The 15,292-nt window shown below is 57.8% G+C and overlaps 2 protein-coding genes across 7 annotated transcripts; one reads left to right on the forward strand and one right to left on the reverse strand.

The window, feature by feature from the left end:
* Positions 1–250: 250 nt before the first annotated feature.
* On the forward strand, positions 251–7,056 carry TMEM54 (transmembrane protein 54). 5 transcript variants are annotated; one of them, XM_055255599.2, is made up of 6 exons: positions 252–461; positions 3,359–3,552; positions 5,709–5,768; positions 5,935–6,123; positions 6,213–6,347; positions 6,718–7,056. In XM_055255599.2, exons 1-6 carry the CDS (start codon positions 446–448, stop codon positions 6,844–6,846), a joined length of 723 nt encoding a protein of 240 aa, XP_055111574.1. In that variant the 5' UTR covers positions 252–445; the 3' UTR covers positions 6,847–7,056. The 5 variants fall into 5 exon arrangements, with proteins under 5 accessions (XP_055111578.1, XP_055111574.1, XP_055111577.1 ...); XM_055255602.2 differs by having other exon boundaries at positions 6,034–6,123; positions 6,772–7,056; XM_055255600.2 differs by having other exon boundaries at positions 256–461; positions 6,772–7,056.
* HPCA (hippocalcin) lies at positions 7,005–15,292 on the reverse strand. Of its 2 annotated transcripts, none has more exons than XM_055255626.2 (4): positions 15,191–15,292; positions 12,434–12,832; positions 8,063–8,168; positions 7,005–7,880 (listed from the first exon to the last, which is right to left on the reverse strand). In XM_055255626.2, the coding sequence occupies exons 2-4, from the start codon at positions 12,809–12,811 to the stop codon at positions 7,783–7,785; spliced, it is 582 nt and encodes a 193-aa protein (XP_055111601.1). In that variant the 5' UTR covers positions 12,812–12,832; positions 15,191–15,292; the 3' UTR covers positions 7,005–7,782. The 2 variants fall into 2 exon arrangements, with proteins under 2 accessions (XP_055111601.1, XP_055111599.1); XM_055255624.2 differs by lacking the exon at positions 15,191–15,292 and adding an exon at positions 14,141–14,719.

The raw sequence follows: 15,292 nt of genomic DNA on the forward strand, positions 1-15,292 counted from the left end.
CCCAAGCACCACACCCAGGTCACGGTAACCACAGCTACGCGTGCAGCCCCCAGCTTGCCCGCGGGCCCGCGCAGGGCGGCTCCTCAGAGCCTCAGTTTCCCTTTGTAGAGCGGGCCCGCCGCCGCGGGTGGGCTGAGGGCGGGCGGCTCGGCGCCGGGCAGGGCGGCGTCTGACTCAGCGGGCGGGCCACGGGCTGCTCAGCCGGTCCGACCGGCCGGGAGGCGCACGAGCCGCGGGGGCGCTGCGGGGCCGGGCGGCCCGGGGGGTGACGGGAAGGGAGGCCGGCCCGGCACCGCCCAGCCCCGGGCTCCGGGCGGGAAGTGGGCGAGCGCGGCGGTGCGGGGCGCGCGGGCGACGGGCCAGCGGGATGGGAGCAGGGTCCCCCGGCGGCCCGCAGCCTCGGGAGCCACGCTGAAGCCGGGGGCGGGACCAGCGCGGAGCCGACATGTGTCTGCGCCTCGGTGAGCGACGCGGGGCGCGCGGCAGGCCCCGAACCACCCCAACCCTCCCACGGGAGCGGAGCACTGAGCCCGGAGCCCGAGCCCCCAGGGGGCCAGGCCGCCCGCTCTGCCTCTAACTTCCTACGAGGCCGGGGGTGGGTCACTTTCCTCTCTGGGCCTCAGTTTCCCCAGCAGTGAAATGGAGGGAGGAGCACTGCGGGTGTCTTCTCGATGTGGCTGTAGCGTCTCTTACCCTCGCCCTCTCTTGCCTTTCCTGCCGAGGCGCACGACTGCCCTCGGGGACCCTCGGGTGGGCGGCAGAGGAGACGCTGGAGAGAGCGGCCCCATCTTACCCAGAAGGGACCCCGGGGCCAGGCCTCAGCTTCCCCAGCCTTACAAGGGGCGCCCACTTAAAATATTTTTCACTCTCCCGAGGCCAGGAAGGAAAGCCGTGAGCAAAAAGGATCAGCAGCGGGGGAGCGGGACTAATGTGCCCCCTCCCTCCACTGCCTGGGCACGGTGATGCTGCTTGTGGGCAGCAGAGTCCTGGGGCATCCCCGCTGTCTAGCCGAGAGACCTTGTGAGCCTCAGTTTCTTGGTCTGTAAGAGGGGGACAGTAGTTCCCACCTCCTAGGACTACTATGAGGATGAGGGCAGCTTCTAAGAGTAAAGCGCTTAGCACCTTGCCGGCTGCGCTGCTATGCGCTCCCACAGCGGTAAGATAGAAATGAAGCCAGCTGGGCTTCATCTGGGAGGCAGCACTTTGGGAGGCCGAGGCAGGTGGATCGCTTGAGTCCAGGAGAGACTAGCCTGGCCAACGTGGTGAAATCCGTCTCTACAAAAAATTTAAAAAAAGAAAAAGAAAATTTAGTCCAGCTACTCAGGAGGCTGAGGTGGGAGGATCACCTGAGCCCAGGCGGCAGAGGTTTCAGGGAGCCGCGATCAGGCCAGTGCACTCCAGCCTGGGCTACAGAGTGAGACCCTGTCTCAATTAATTTAATTTAAAAAGTCAAGGACTGCTCCAGACTCAGTCCAGTGCTCCAGGCACAGCCGCATGCTGGCACCGTGCCTCCTCTTTGACCAAAGTCTCGGTCCTGGGATGCTGTTGTTATTGAACCCAGCCCTGAGCTGGAAGGTAGACACCGAGCTCCCAGGTAGGTGGGTGGATGGGGTGAGGTGGGTCAGGCTCCTGTGCTGAAGCTGCCATGCCCCTTCCTGCTTGGCTGGCAGTGCATCTTCACAATGCTATTCCAGTCTCATGGTGCCTGTCCAGCCCATCGTCTGCCCTCTGCTTCTCCTAGACTTGGTTCAGCTCCAGAGGGTCCTGCAGGCTCCAGGGGTCTCAGAGACTGGCTGGGCCAATGCCTCCCCATTTTATATATGTGGAACTTGGGGCCCAGAGAGGGGAGGGGCTGGTGCATGGTCACACAGCAAGTCTGTGACTGAATGGCCCCATCCCTTCCTGCTCCCTGGGGACTGTCTCTTGGCACAGCTTGGGACAGATGTCCCAGAGCGTCCAGTGTAGAGATTTCATTTTTTTTAGACGGGGTCTCTGGCTCTGTAGCCCAGGCTGGAGTGCAATGGCACGATTACAGCTCACTGTGGCTTCCACCTCCTGGGCTCAGAAGATCCCTCTGCCACAGCCTCCTGAATAACTGGGACCAGAGGCATGCACCACCATGCCGGCCTAATTTTTTATTTTTATCTTTTTGGTAGAGATGGGATCTTGCTATGTTGATCAGGCTGGTCTTGAACTCCTGGCTTTAAGTGATTCTCCCACCTTGCCCTCCCAAAGTGCTGGGATTAGAGGCATGACCACTGTGCCCAGCCTCTTTTTTTTTTTTTTTCAGCTGCAGAGCTACCATATATTAAATATGACCAAACCGCTCTACCACAGATGAGGAGACAGAGGTCTAGGAAGGGACTCAGAGTCACATCCCATCAGAAGCAGCTAAAGAAGGGGATGTTTAGTTCTAGGGCCTGACCACAGTCTTCAAGTCTCAGAGCTGGCTCTAGTGAGGGGCTGGCAGGGCCAGGGGGTGTGGTGTGTCTCCTTGAAGGCAGAGCTAGGACTTACGGGCAAATTTCAGAGAGCAGGTCGGGAGCCGGCATGTGCAGGTAGGGCTGGGCAGCCACTTGGCGACTGACAGCATCTGAATGAGTACAGTGTTCTTTTGATCCCAGCTTCCCCGACTCACTCCATCCTGCCAGGTCCCCCCTGTGCTGAGAGCTTGCTTTTCCCAGTACCCTCAGGGTACGCCACACTTTCCCATCCACTTCCTCATGGACCCACTGAGAGGCAAGGTTCTTCTTCCCATTTTACAGATGGGGACATGGAGACTCAGAGCCTTGAGTTACCTCCCCAAGTCACCTGGCTCTGGGCAGTTCAGTTCAGCAGCAGTGTCAGCATCTGCTGTGTACCAGGCCCTATCCACGAATCTGAGTACCGAGCAGGGCCCAATTCCTGCCCAATGAACTCTGGCTCCTTGTGGCCTGGAGAGAGACTGTGGAGCTCACCGTGGTACCCCAGGGCCTGGCACAGAGCAGACACTCTGTGAACATGTGTAATGAACACACGAATCAGTGAATGGGGAGCTTAGTGGAAGGATCTCGAAGTCTAGAGCTAGAGACCTGAGCTAGCGCCCCCCACTCATGACCATGAACACTAACAAGCGCTACTGCTAAGAGCCACCTGTATGCTTGCCCAGCCTTAGAGTCCCAAGGATTCTCACAAAGGCATCCCGAACCCCTTTTATGGATGAGGAGACCAAGGCTCAGAGAAGACAAGTTACTGGCTCCAAGTCATCCAGAAATACATTTACAACCCAATGTCCATCACTAGGGCCAGGGCCTCGGCTTCCCCCTCTGCCCAGCAGGATAAGCCCCACGCACAGCCCTGACATAGCTGTCCTCCACAGGAGGCCTGAGTGTGGGCGACTTCCGGAAGGTGCTGATGAAGACAGGCCTGGTGCTGGTGGTGCTGGGCCATGTGAGCTTCATCACAGCTGCCCTGTTCCATGGCACAGTGCTGCGCTACGTGGGCACCCCCCAAGATGCGGTGGCTCTGCAGTACTGCGTGGTCAACATCCTCTCTGTCACTTCCGCCATCGTGGTATGGCCAGGCTGGGAGGGTGGTTGGTGGGAGGAGGCTGGAGGGGGCTTAAAGGGTCTTCACCAGGTCCCCACCCAGAGCCTGTGGTGGTAAGCTGAGAGCCTCAAGGACTAACCCTTTGTCTGCCACTTACCAACTGCCCAAGTCACTCAACTTCTTCATCTATAAAATGGAGATGGTAACAGTGTTTACCTCTGAGGGTCCTGATGGGTACTGATGAGATCATCCCCACAAAGTGCTTAGCCCAGTGTCTGGCACGTTGTTAGCGCCACTACTGTGAGCTAAGATGAGTATTACATCGAGGAATAGCCACAGCACCACCGGACAGAAGAAAGGAGCAGGAGGTGAGCTTGGGAGGGTGCCGGAGGGTTTCACAGAGTGCAGGCCTCTGACCTGGGTATTGATGGATGAGCAGGAGTTCACAGACAGGCTGCCATGACCAGAACCTACGTATTGGCATGCTGAGGCTAGTATAGGCAGGACAGGAAGCTGGGATGGCATTCCGAGTACAGAGAACGAGAACGGGAGACGGGAATGTTGGAGGTGGAAATGGCTAAGCTCTGTTCTGGAGATTCTGAGAAAACCAATTTGGCAGGAGCTTAGCATCAGGCCTGGTCTGTAGCAACTGCTCCATGAATGGTAGCCACGGCTGCGACCAGATATCAGTACCTGTTTGACTAGCGCATGAATGGAGGGGTCTGGTAGTCTCAAGTTTCTAAAGCTCTTTCCTGCCGGTCAGCGCAAGTGGCCACAGCCTCAGAGGAAGCTCCTCCCGCACATCAGTGTCTCAGTTCCATCCCTGCCTCCTCCTGGCTGAGGGACTTATTTCTCTCCCTAGGCCTGTTCCTCCCTTGCAAAATAAAGCTCAGACAGCCTGCTGGCCTCAAGGCTTGGGAGAATGGGGGTCATAGGTCCCAGCAAGGAGAGGCTCTGTTGGTGGGACAGGGCTGGGCTGGGCGGATGTGTGCAGGGTCCTTGGATTTCCTCTAATACTGTTGCGAGGAAGGCAGGGAAGGCAGTGAGCTCAGGGCGAGGAGGCCCACCAGGATGGGCTTTGAGCTGGACCACTTCAGCCTTCCCCTCACTCAGTTAATCCTCGCTGCTCCCAGCAACTGGGGGCCGTTATTATCCCTGTTTCACAAAAGAGGAAACCAAGACTCAGGGATTCACCCAACCTCCTGCTGATACACAGAAGCCAAACCGGATTGGAACCTATTTGTGTCTGACACCAAAACCAGCGTCCTTTCTGTCAGCTCATCCTGCAGAGCGGGGCTAAGCCCACAGAGATTGAGGCACTCTGTTGTGGCTCTCATGTGAACTAAAGACATGCTAGGCCTGGAACCCAGGACCCCGTCAGACCACCTGCCTCAGATGGGTCCGGCCCAAGCCTGGTCCAGTGAGGAACATCAGGAGGAAGGCTGGCTGGGTGGACCCCAGAGATCCAGAGGGCAGCTGTTGGGCTGAACTGTGGGGTAGCCCCACCCCTTGGGATCAAGGCTGGTTAGGGAAACATGTGCAAACCTGAGCAGGGCTTGCAGGATCCACACGGGCAGAGGAGCAGGAAGGGTGTTCCTGGTGAGAGGGTGCGTGGGCAGCGTCCTGAGCAGGCTGTGTACGGACATCCACATCCAGAGCAGTGAGGGAGGAAGGTAGCCCAGGTAGGGCTGAGAAGTCAACAGGGTTGGGGCTGGGGTCTGGTCACTGAGAGCCTGGAATCATTGAAAATACTCCGAGATTTAAAATTCTACTCCATAACATGTCTTGGTTTGTTTCAATGTAACAATTTTGATTTTAGTTCCTTGCTAACTGGGTTAGTTTCCTCCACAATCTTTTTCATTCAGAAAGGGGTGTCCCATGCATACCCTGGCATGCCCGGTGGCCCCAGGATACACGAACCTGCTTGAGACACAGCCTTAGGCAGTGGGGACTCATGGAAGGTTGTAGAGAGGGAGTGATTGTTTTAGAAACATCATGTCAGGCTGGACTATGAGGAGGCAGATGGAGATGTGAGGCCCAGGCTAAGCAGCGGGTGAGGGGTGGGGGAGTCTGGAGGGCAATGGTTGGTGCGGTGAGATCATTATCGCAGAGTGGCCCTAATCCCCCTGCCCCTGCGCCTCCAGACACGGAGTCAGGGCTGACTTGAGCCTTCCCTACAGGTCATCACCTCAGGCATCGCAGCCATCGTGTTGTCACGCTACCTCCCCAGCACCCCCCTGGTACGTGGTGCCTCCTGGGATGGGGCTGTGAGGGAAAGGTAGGGGCAGCAGCCACCCACCAAGGGCCTGGACTCCTTGGAGGGGGTAAGGCTGACCCTCAGGGAGGTCAGAGCTGCCCATTGGGGCCAAGCACGACGCCCATTGACCAGTGGCCTCCCCCGTCCAGCGCTGGACAGTGTTTAGCTCGAGCGTGGCCTGTGCTCTCCTCTCTCTGACCTGTGCCCTCGGCCTCTTGGCCTCCATCGCTGTGACCTTTGCCACCCAGGGCAAGGCACTGCTGGCTGCCTGCACTTTTGGGAGCTCTGAACTACTGGCCCTCGCACCTGACTGTCCCTTCGACCCCACACGCATTTATGTGAGTACCTAGGCCTGGGGTAGGGGCACTCTTGGAGTCCACCCTCCACTCCCAACTCCAGCCAGCCATCTCTGTCCCATGCCCCGCAGAGCTCCAGCCTGTGCCTCTGGGGCATCGCCCTAGTGCTGTGCGTGGCGGAGAACGTGTTTGCCATGCGCTGCGCTCAGCTCACCCACCAGCTGCTGGAGCTGAGGCCCTGGTGGGGGAAAAGCAGCCACCACATGGTAAGTTCCCTCCACAGCCCTGACTCCCTGGATTTCCTGGGAGCCCCTGCCAGGGTGCCCAAGCTGCTCTGCCCCACCCCTATGTATGGGCCCCCACTTGAGAAATGGGGCAAAAGTTTTCTCCCCAGGAGCAAAGGGAGAGGCCTGGAGGCTCAGAGAGGTGAGATCTCCCAGCAGAGTCACACAGCTGACACCTGGCTCTCCTAGGGCCCAGGATGAGTCTTGAGGGTGGGGCAGGGGTGTCTGGGCTCGCACTGGGGGCATTCCAAAGGTCAGGCCTGGCTCTTGCAGTGGAGTGGGTAGTGATGCCCCTTTGCCCCCAGAGATCCTTCCAGCCCTCCCCTCCTTCCATTTCCCGGATGTACTGGAGGAGGAGACCCAGGCTGAGAACCAGTGGGTCTGGCAGTCTCCTGTGTCTCTGCAGATGCGGGAGAACTCAGAGCTGGTGGAGGGCCGTGACCTGCTGAGCTGCACCAGCTCTCAGCCTCTGACCCTCTGAGAGATGATTTCCTGCCCAGGCCCCATGGCCACTAGGACCCTGCAAGCAACTCTGCTCGGTGACCAGGCCAAGATTCCTGGAGCTGGCCTGAGAGGGCTCAATGGACCCTTGGGGACCCAAGTGGGGCTTTCAAACCTCTCCCCCACCACCCAGCCCACTGCACTGAAATGAGACTTTATTCTGAAATTATTAAAAAGAACAGAGATGCTCCATTTGGCTGCATGCAGGGGGGGCCGTTGGGGGGACAGAGGGGAGGACAGGGGCTCAGCCGGGGGGCCGTGTCTTTCCCACGCAGGACACTGTGCATGGGGCTCTGGGTGCATCTGCCCATCTGTCTATGGGCCTGTGTGTGTGTGTGAGAGGCCAGAGAGCTCCGTGGGTCTGTGTGTATCTAAGTGCTAAAAGGCAGGCGGGCTTTCTGGGACCCACAGCTGGCGGGCTAGTATCCTGGAAGGTTTCACTTGGTGGCTTGGCCTAGGGACCAGCAAGGGCTAGGGTGGGAAGGGTGGCTCAAGGAAGCCTCTTTCTCCAACTCCACACCCCTAGAATCCTTCTCTCCCCTCCAGATAAAAAGGCTCCTCCCCTGGGCATGACTCCCCCCCACCCCCCAAGCTGAGACCTGCAAGACCGGGACTGCCCCTTTGGGAGAGGGGTCTGGCCTCGGAGCTGGTGGGTGGGTAAGGGGGCCTGACTGAGGGGCAGACCAACCCAGCCTGTGTCTCTGTTGTTGCCTCTGGGATTGGGGGGTGCTAACCGCTTACTTGCTTTGGCCTGGGGGTACCGCAGGGTTCCCTTTTCCGGAAGCCCCCCACAGGGCAGACCCGGGGAGAAGGGCTTCCCCAATCTGGCCCCCAGCCAGAATGCACACAAGGGAGAGGAAGCTAAGAGCCGGGAGGGGGCCGGTGAAGGGAGGGAGGAAGGGGGACCTGGCTCCTCTCAGAACTGGGAGGCGCTGCTGGGGTCGCACTGCAGCAGACGCACGATGGACGGGTCGCTCTTGGCCCCGCGGATGAACTCCTCCAGGGACAGCTTGCCTGCAGGGGGAGAGGAGCGGTGATGGGAGAGGAGGCGGCAGCCAAACGAGGGGAGGCGGAGCGGGAAAGGGAGGGAGGGAGAGGCGCCCGCCCCGTCCACCGCGTCCCGCCCCGTCCACCGCGTCCCGCCCCTGCCCCTCACCGTCCCGCCCCGTCCACCCCGTCCCGCCCCTGCCCCTCACCGTCGTTGTTTGTGTCCATTTGGCGGAAGATTTTCTCAGTCCTCTTTTCCGGGGTCGACTCGTCCTCCGGCATCTTCATCACGGACGAAACCATCTTGTAAATGGCCTGGGGGCGGGAGGGGAGGCGGGGAGTGAGAGGCGCCTGCCCGAGCCCCCACCCGCAAGATTCAGAGGCGCCCCCGGGCTCGCTGACGTTTGCTGCCCCCGCCTGGGCAAGGTGGAGTGGGGAATCACGGAGGCGTGGGGAGCCGAGGCCTTCGGGAAGGCGTGTCCGGGAAGGCTTCCCAGAAGAGGGGGCTATCGGGCGGGCCCTGCCGCGCTCCCTTGGAGGGCTGGGTGGGAAAGGAGCAAAGGCGCCGCAGGCGAAAGCTCCGAGCGGGCGCCGGGAATTTGGGGGCGCAGGGGGTCAGGAGAGATATTGGAGGACACCGGGGCCCGACAGTGGAGGTCCTGGAGCGGCGGGCTCAGGAGCGCGAGCCCGGGACGCGGGTCGGGGGTAAGTACCGGGCTGGCACCCGGGCCCAGGGCGGCCCGCGCTCGGTGGTCGAAAGGGGGCGCTGGACCAAGTGGGCGGCACTGCGCTGCGGGGCCGTCTGCGGCCGGCAGGGGGCGCGGCGCGGGCTGGAGGGCCAGAAGCAGCTGGGCCCAGAGGGGCGGGGAACAGTATGCAAATGAATGCAAATGAGCATCTGCAGCGGGCAGGGACCGCCAGGCTTGGCTAGGCTGGGCTGGGCAGAGGGCGGCAGCCGCCACGTGCAGTAGCTCCCGAGGCGACGTGAAAGAGCGTTCTTGCGCTAAATGTACAGAGCACGTAGGGCTTGGCCTGTCGCCTGGGTCGCAGTGCCCTGGAGCTCAAGGACCTAACCTGTCTCCTCAGTCTTCCAGCTTTACCCGACCGACACTTCCTCCAAGAAGCCTCCCTTCTCCCATCCCATACACTTCTGCCTCAGATCCAGCTTCAGCCTCCACACTGGTCTCTTCCAGCCTCTGTCCCTCGGGTCTGTCCCCCATGCTGCCTCTGAAAGCTCTTTTCAAACACAGATCTCCACTGTTACGTCCCCAGCCCGCACACCACCCCCTCACTCCCGTCACACACAGGCCTCCCCTTAGGCCCGCCTTGCCCCCAGCTCCTTCTGCTGCCTCCCACTCCTCCTTGGGGCTCAGTTTACAAGCTTTTCTCAGCGAGGTCTTCTGCAACCCAGGCTGGGTCAGGGTGCATAGGGGCCCAGAGCCTGGCGGACTTCTCCTTTGCAGACATCTCTCCAGAAGTAATTATGTCTTTGCAGGGTTGTTCCTGCAAACATGGACGTCTAGCTAATGCCCATATCCCCAGAACCTGGCACCAGGCAGGGACTTCCCTATTTAAAAGCCATTGGCACTTCCCGCTGCCCTCTGTACCAAGTTCAAACCATTCAGCCCTTGGGATTTAAGCTGCCGTACAATCTGTCCACTGCTGACCCTCCTCCATCAGGTCTCCCCTGGCTGGGTGATTCTGCCAACAGCCAAACACCCCTGGCCCTTCAGATTCTCCAGCATTTGCAGTCTTTGCCTGGAATGACAATACTAACTACCACTTATCAGGGGCCCGCTCTGTGCCAGGTACTTTACATGCACTATTTCTAAACCTCACACAAGCCCCGAAAAACAGGTATCATGACCCCCATTTTCCAGATAAGAAACTGAAGCTCAGAAGGAAATTGATGGCAGAGACTCGATTTGTACCTGTTCCCTCTTAGCTGCTGGAGGGATGCTTGGGCAGTGTGGGGTGGTGACGATCAGCAGGGCCTTTAGCATTAGACCCGGCCTGTAGTAACTGCCCAATGAATGGTAGCCACCGTTGTGACCGGATATCAGTACCTGTCTGACCAGCCCATGAATAGAGGGGTCTGGTAGTCTCAAGTTTCTAAAGTTAGATGGACCTGGAGTGGCGTCCTGGTTGAACTACTCACTAACTGTGTAGCCTTGGACACATGTGTATCTGTGAGCCTCAGTTTCCTCAGATTAAATGAGATTATGTGTGAGGAATCGTGGCTGGCTAGAGCGGGTGGTCAGTAAACAGCAGCTCATATTACAGTCATTATTCATCCCCCACATCCTCAAGTCTTCCCTGCCACTCAGTCCCCTGGTTCCTAGATGACACCTTTACGCCCCTGTCACTGAGCTTGTCAGTGTGACCTACACATCTGTCTCCCTCACCAGAGTGGGAGCCCCAAGAGGCGCAGTCTCTTCCTCTCCAGTGTGTCCACTACCTGGCACAGGGCTGGGTCTTGAGAAGAACTGGGCCAGTGACCAGTAACCCTGTGATAGCCTTCTCCTGGGCCTCCTAACTAATTGTCTGGAATTGCTGCTTACTCCTGGTTTCACGGGAGCCGACTTGTCCTTAATCAGGCACTGGGGCTTGCAGAGCTCTGTGTGCACCAGCTGTCTGGGGCCCCAGGCGCCATAAAAGAAGCCAGGACCTGGGTACAGAGGCCACCAGAAAGGGGTCCTGAGGATGCCCAGGGAATGGGTCTAGCTTGACTGATGCCCTGGGTGTGGTGGCTTCAGCAGGACTAGGGTTTACCAGTACACACCAGTGCAAAACACTTAAGTGGTAAAATGCCAATATTCCTTCAGATTGGTCAGTACCCAGCTGCTGTCCATGTCTGGGTGATCCTCCACCATTCTGGCCACCTGGCCCTACCATCAGGACCTCCAGATCGCCCTACCATCAAGCAACTAAAGAGTCAAATGCCTGGCTCACAGGAGTCCGTGGCAAACATTAGGGCTTTCCCCCCTCTAGCCATAGGTATGGGGAAGGCATCACATCTCCACCTGGAGAGCAGGCCCAGACCTTAGCAAGAGGAGAAGCCAAAGTCAAGAGTCCAGCAGTGGCTGGGGCAGCAGTCTGTAGAGCTGAGGGACCAGAAGGGAAAGGATTCAGAGATGCAGAAGGAAAGGGGGCAAGAGCTTGTGCAAAGCTGCGTGACAGGATTAGTCAGGGCACATTTCAAAGATGCTGAAAAGGCCCTTCTGGCTAGAGCAGAGGATGTGCAGAGGAGAAAATAATAACAGACAATTGCTAATGTCTACCAAGTACCAATTATATGCCAAGCCTTCCGCTCAAGTCCTTATCTCACTCTATCCCTGCAATAGCCTTGTGAGGCAGGGGCTTAACACCCCCACTTTACAGGTGAAAAAACCTGTAAAGGCTTAGGAAAAAGGCAGGTAAAATAGAACCAGAGCCCTGGCCATCTTCAAGGCTGGGCTGAGGGGATGGGTGCCCTGGGAGGTTTCTGAAATCAAGCTAACATGCAGCACACTTAAACTTGTACTAACAAAAGGCATTTATATCCGGTCCTTAAATCTCCTTGTGAAGTCAGTATCACCGTACAGATGAGCAACCTAAGAGTGAAGGCCACTTGCAGAACTGGAAGCCAGACCTCCTGGCTATGAGTCCAGAGCCCTCTCAGTAGACAGCTCTGAGTAGTAGCCAGCCAGAGCTTTTCTCCACTTATGTGCTGTGTGACTTTGGGCATATCACTTCACCTCTCTGAGCTTCATGGGGTTGTTGTAAGCACGCACTGAGCTCATGAACACCTCACTCCATGCTAGGCTCATAGTGGGCCCTCAGTCAATTAGTTAGAAGATGGCTGGGTATCCAGATGGAATGTGGACAGTGGTGCCAGATGGCCCACTCACACAGGCTGTGTGGCCTCAAGCAAGTGCCTTTATCTCTCTGAGCATCCATTTCCTCTGGTGTAAATGAGGATCAATTAGACATAACTAGACTGTGCTCTGCAGAAACGTCAATTCATAAAAGATAAAGAAAGGATGAGGAGCTATTCCAGATTAAAGGGGGCTAAAGAGACATGAGAACTAGATGCAATGCATGACCCCAGGTCAGGGCCAAAAATGCTATAAAGAACATTATGGAGACAGTTGGCAAAATTGGAATATGGTTGGTAGATTAGATAATAGCATTGTTTGTATGTTAAATATCCTGGCTTTGGTAATCATATTATGGGTTATGTAAGAGAATGTCCTTATTTTTAGGAAATATATCCTAATGTATCCAGGGGTAAAGGGCCAATGTTCAGAACAACAAGAAAATGTTACACACTGGTGTGCACACACGCACACGCACGCTGATAATGATGAAGCAACACTGTGGGAAAATGTTAATTGGCGAATCTGGATAGAGGGTATAGGGGAGTTTTCTCAACTTTTCTTTAAATGGGAAATATTTCCTAAAAACAATTTTTAAAATGGGATTGCAAGAATAGCCCCTGCCACCACTTGCCTACGAGGTCTGCTGAGAGGATCAAAAGGGGTAGTGGGTGCAAGTGGCCAGGCCCTGTGCCTGGCATTCTGAGGGGCCCAGGGGCCCACCTGCACGATCTCCAGCATCTCCTCCCGGCTGATGTAGCCGTTGCCGTCCAGGTCATACATGCTGAAGGCCCACATGAGCTTCTGCTCCAGGCGGCCGCGCGAGGTCACGCTCAGCGCAATGATGAACTCCCGAAAGTCTATGGTGCCATCGCTGTTGGTGTCAAAGGTGCGGAAGACGTGCTCGGCGAACTTGGAGGCGTCACCGTAGGGAAAGAAGTTGGCGTAGATCTTCTTGAACTCGTCCACGTTGAGGATTCCTGTGGGGCAGTCCTTGAGGAAGCCCTTGTACCACTCCTGCAGCTCCAGCTCTGAGAACTCCGTGTTCTCTCGCAGGTCCTGCAGCATCTCGGGCCGCAGCTTGCTGTTCTGCTTGCCCATGGCCGCCCAGCCAAGTCCCACCTGGGTCCCCAAGGGGGTCAAGGGCAGAGAGGATTGATCAGGCCCTCCTGGCTACTAGACACTGCTCCAGATGGGCCCCCCTGCCAACAGCCATCCCCGCCTCTTGTTTGGCCCAGTGAGAGGAACTGGCCCGAGGTTACACAGCCTAGACCCAGGCATCCTGTATCTATGCCATGCTCCACACCATCTCCCCGGACCGTACACTTTCCTGGGAGAGGGAGGAAGGGAAGGAGGGGTTCACATTTACTGAGGCCCTTCTCGGTGCCGGCCACTAAGCCTTCACAGATGCACACCAATTCACCCTCACAACAGGTTGTATGGGGACTTGCCCCATTTTACAGATGAGAAGGCAGGCTTACAGAGGTGAGGTGGCTGCCTCAGGTCACACAGCCATGGCATTATGAGGCTGACTCCTAGAGTTGCCCACAGAGGTGCAGAAAAACCTTCTGATCCTCCTCCGTCCTACCCACTGCCTTCTCATTGTCTCACATGTGCCTGCTCAGCACTGAATATACCCGCAGCCCAGACACTGCCCTGTTCTGCCTCTGACAGGTGTGCCCAACAAGAGGCAGCAGAGGGAGGTGTTACTGTGGGCTCCAGAGTCAGATCACCTAGGTTTGAATCCTAGCTCCCCCTCTTACCAGCTACGTGACCTTGGGCAATTCCTTAAACTCTCTCTGTCTTATCTTTAAAGTGAGGTAATAACACTACTTACTTAAGAGGATTGTTGTGGGGATTAAATTAGTTAATATGTGTGAAGCACTTAGAACCATGGCTGCATAGATAAGTGCTACATAAGTGTTAAATAAATAAAAATGACTTACATATACCCAGGTGCCACAAAACTCATGCAAAAACTGTGCAAACGAATGTATACCGATAACTGTATGCTTCATAGCTCACCAGATCCACACCCTGGATCCCATGCCACTCACGTACCAGCCCACGCCCACCCATGGGTCAGCATGCCTCCACACATGACGACATTCCCTCTGCTCCACAACTCACACGAATCGACACATGGCACCACGCACAACTCCCATACTGTGTGCATCAAGACACACCAGCCCACGACCCCACATGTCTCACACATGCCATCACACGCCAACTCACATGCCGACACCTCTCACATGGCCAGCTGCACGTGGGACCTTCAGGCACCCTTGCCATTTTTCTTTGTTTTCCTTCCGTTTTCCCAGGGGTGCTGCCAGGTCCCAGGAGGGGGAGCTGCAAGCCTTCCCAGACCTGCTGGGGGCCCCTTTTCCAAGGAAACCCCCCCAAGCCCATCCAAGCCTCCCCAACACTTACCTTTCATCTAGTCCTGAAAGGTCCCCTGAGTGCAGGTTAGATTGTGGAGGCTGAGCAGAAGGCAATGAAGAGGAAACAGCCAGCCAGTTCTGCACAGGGATGTAGGGGTGTGTGCAGATGACCCCCACCCACTTGGGGCAAGGAGGGGGTTCCTTGTGCATCCATGTGCATGAAGCTCTGCACACATGTGAATGGGTGTGTTGTGAGTGCATGTGCTCATGCATGATGTGTACCGCTGGTTTTTGCATTGCATTTGCCTGCCGTGTCTTTCCCTCTGTGTCCCTGCATGTGCCTCAGATGTGCATGTGATCAGGTATGCACCCGTCACAGCGTGAGGGAATGAGCCCGTGTGGCTATTTGGAGGACCCGTGTGTGTCCTCGGCGGTGTGTCACATGCATGTTTCTTTAAGTTGGTGCCCCTCGTTTCTAGACCAGCCTCTTATGGCCCAGGCTAAGGACCCACCGGAGAAGTGAGTGGGAAAGGGCTAAGGAAATGAGAAGGGCTGGGGCATGTCCCTCACTGCCCTCCTCAAGGTCCAAGGAACTGGGTCACCGGGGTCGGGGCAGAGAGATGCGCGGAGCAGGAGAGCTCCTCCAGTGCCCCCCTTCGCCCTGCCACCCTCGGAGTTGCCCCTCCCGGTTGGAAGAAGATTCAGCTGCCCGCAAAGACCTCAAGTCCCCCATATGGGAAGAACCCCGTCAGCTCGACCTGAGAAGCCAGCCCCGGGGACCCGCTCCAAACCTCCCTCAGCTCTGTCCCCCAGCCCACGCCTCCATCCGCTCAGCACTAGGACAGCGCCCGGCTCGTGGCCCCTCCTGGAGGGGGCGCTCCAGGGCGGTCGAACGCGGCTCCCAGGGGCCGGCCACTCGGCGGTCAGGACCCTGGAGAGCACCGCGCGCTCCCGGGTCCCCAGCGCCCCCGCCACCCCGGGGCAAGGATTCCCGGGAAGCCCGGGAGCGGCGGTGTTGGGAAGCCCTGGACGTGGGCCCCCGACTCCGGGAACCCCCTGCCCTCATCCCCCGGCCCCGGCTGGAGCTGCCCCCACTCACCCAGCGACGCGGAGACACCGACTGCGCAGGGAAGGCGGCGCTGCTGCGGCGCGCGCGGCAGGGGCGGCAGGAGGGGCGGGCGGGACTGCGAGGGAGACGCCC

The sequence above is a fragment of the Symphalangus syndactylus genome, chromosome 12 (assembly GCF_028878055.3).
Source record: "Symphalangus syndactylus isolate Jambi chromosome 12, NHGRI_mSymSyn1-v2.1_pri, whole genome shotgun sequence".
Classification (NCBI taxonomy): Eukaryota; Metazoa; Chordata; class Mammalia; order Primates; family Hylobatidae; genus Symphalangus; species Symphalangus syndactylus.

Coding starts and splice junctions, on each gene's coding strand:
- TMEM54 (XM_055255599.2), top strand. Junction 3,553..5,708: donor CTGTCACTTCCGCCATCGTG/GTATGGCCAGGC, acceptor CCTTCCCTACAG/GTCATCACCTCAGGCATCGC. Junction 6,124..6,212: donor TCGACCCCACACGCATTTAT/GTGAGTACCTAG, acceptor CATGCCCCGCAG/AGCTCCAGCCTGTGCCTCTG.
- HPCA (XM_055255626.2), bottom strand. CDS start 12,811: ATGGGCAAGCAGAACAGCAAGCTGCGGCCCGAGATGCTGCAGGACCTG. Junction 8,169..12,433: donor AGATGCTGGAGATCGTGCAG/GTGGGCCCCTGG, acceptor TCCCGCCCCCAG/GCCATTTACAAGATGGTTTC. Junction 7,881..8,062: donor AATGGACACAAACAACGACG/GTGAGGGGCAGG, acceptor CTCCCCCTGCAG/GCAAGCTGTCCCTGGAGGAG.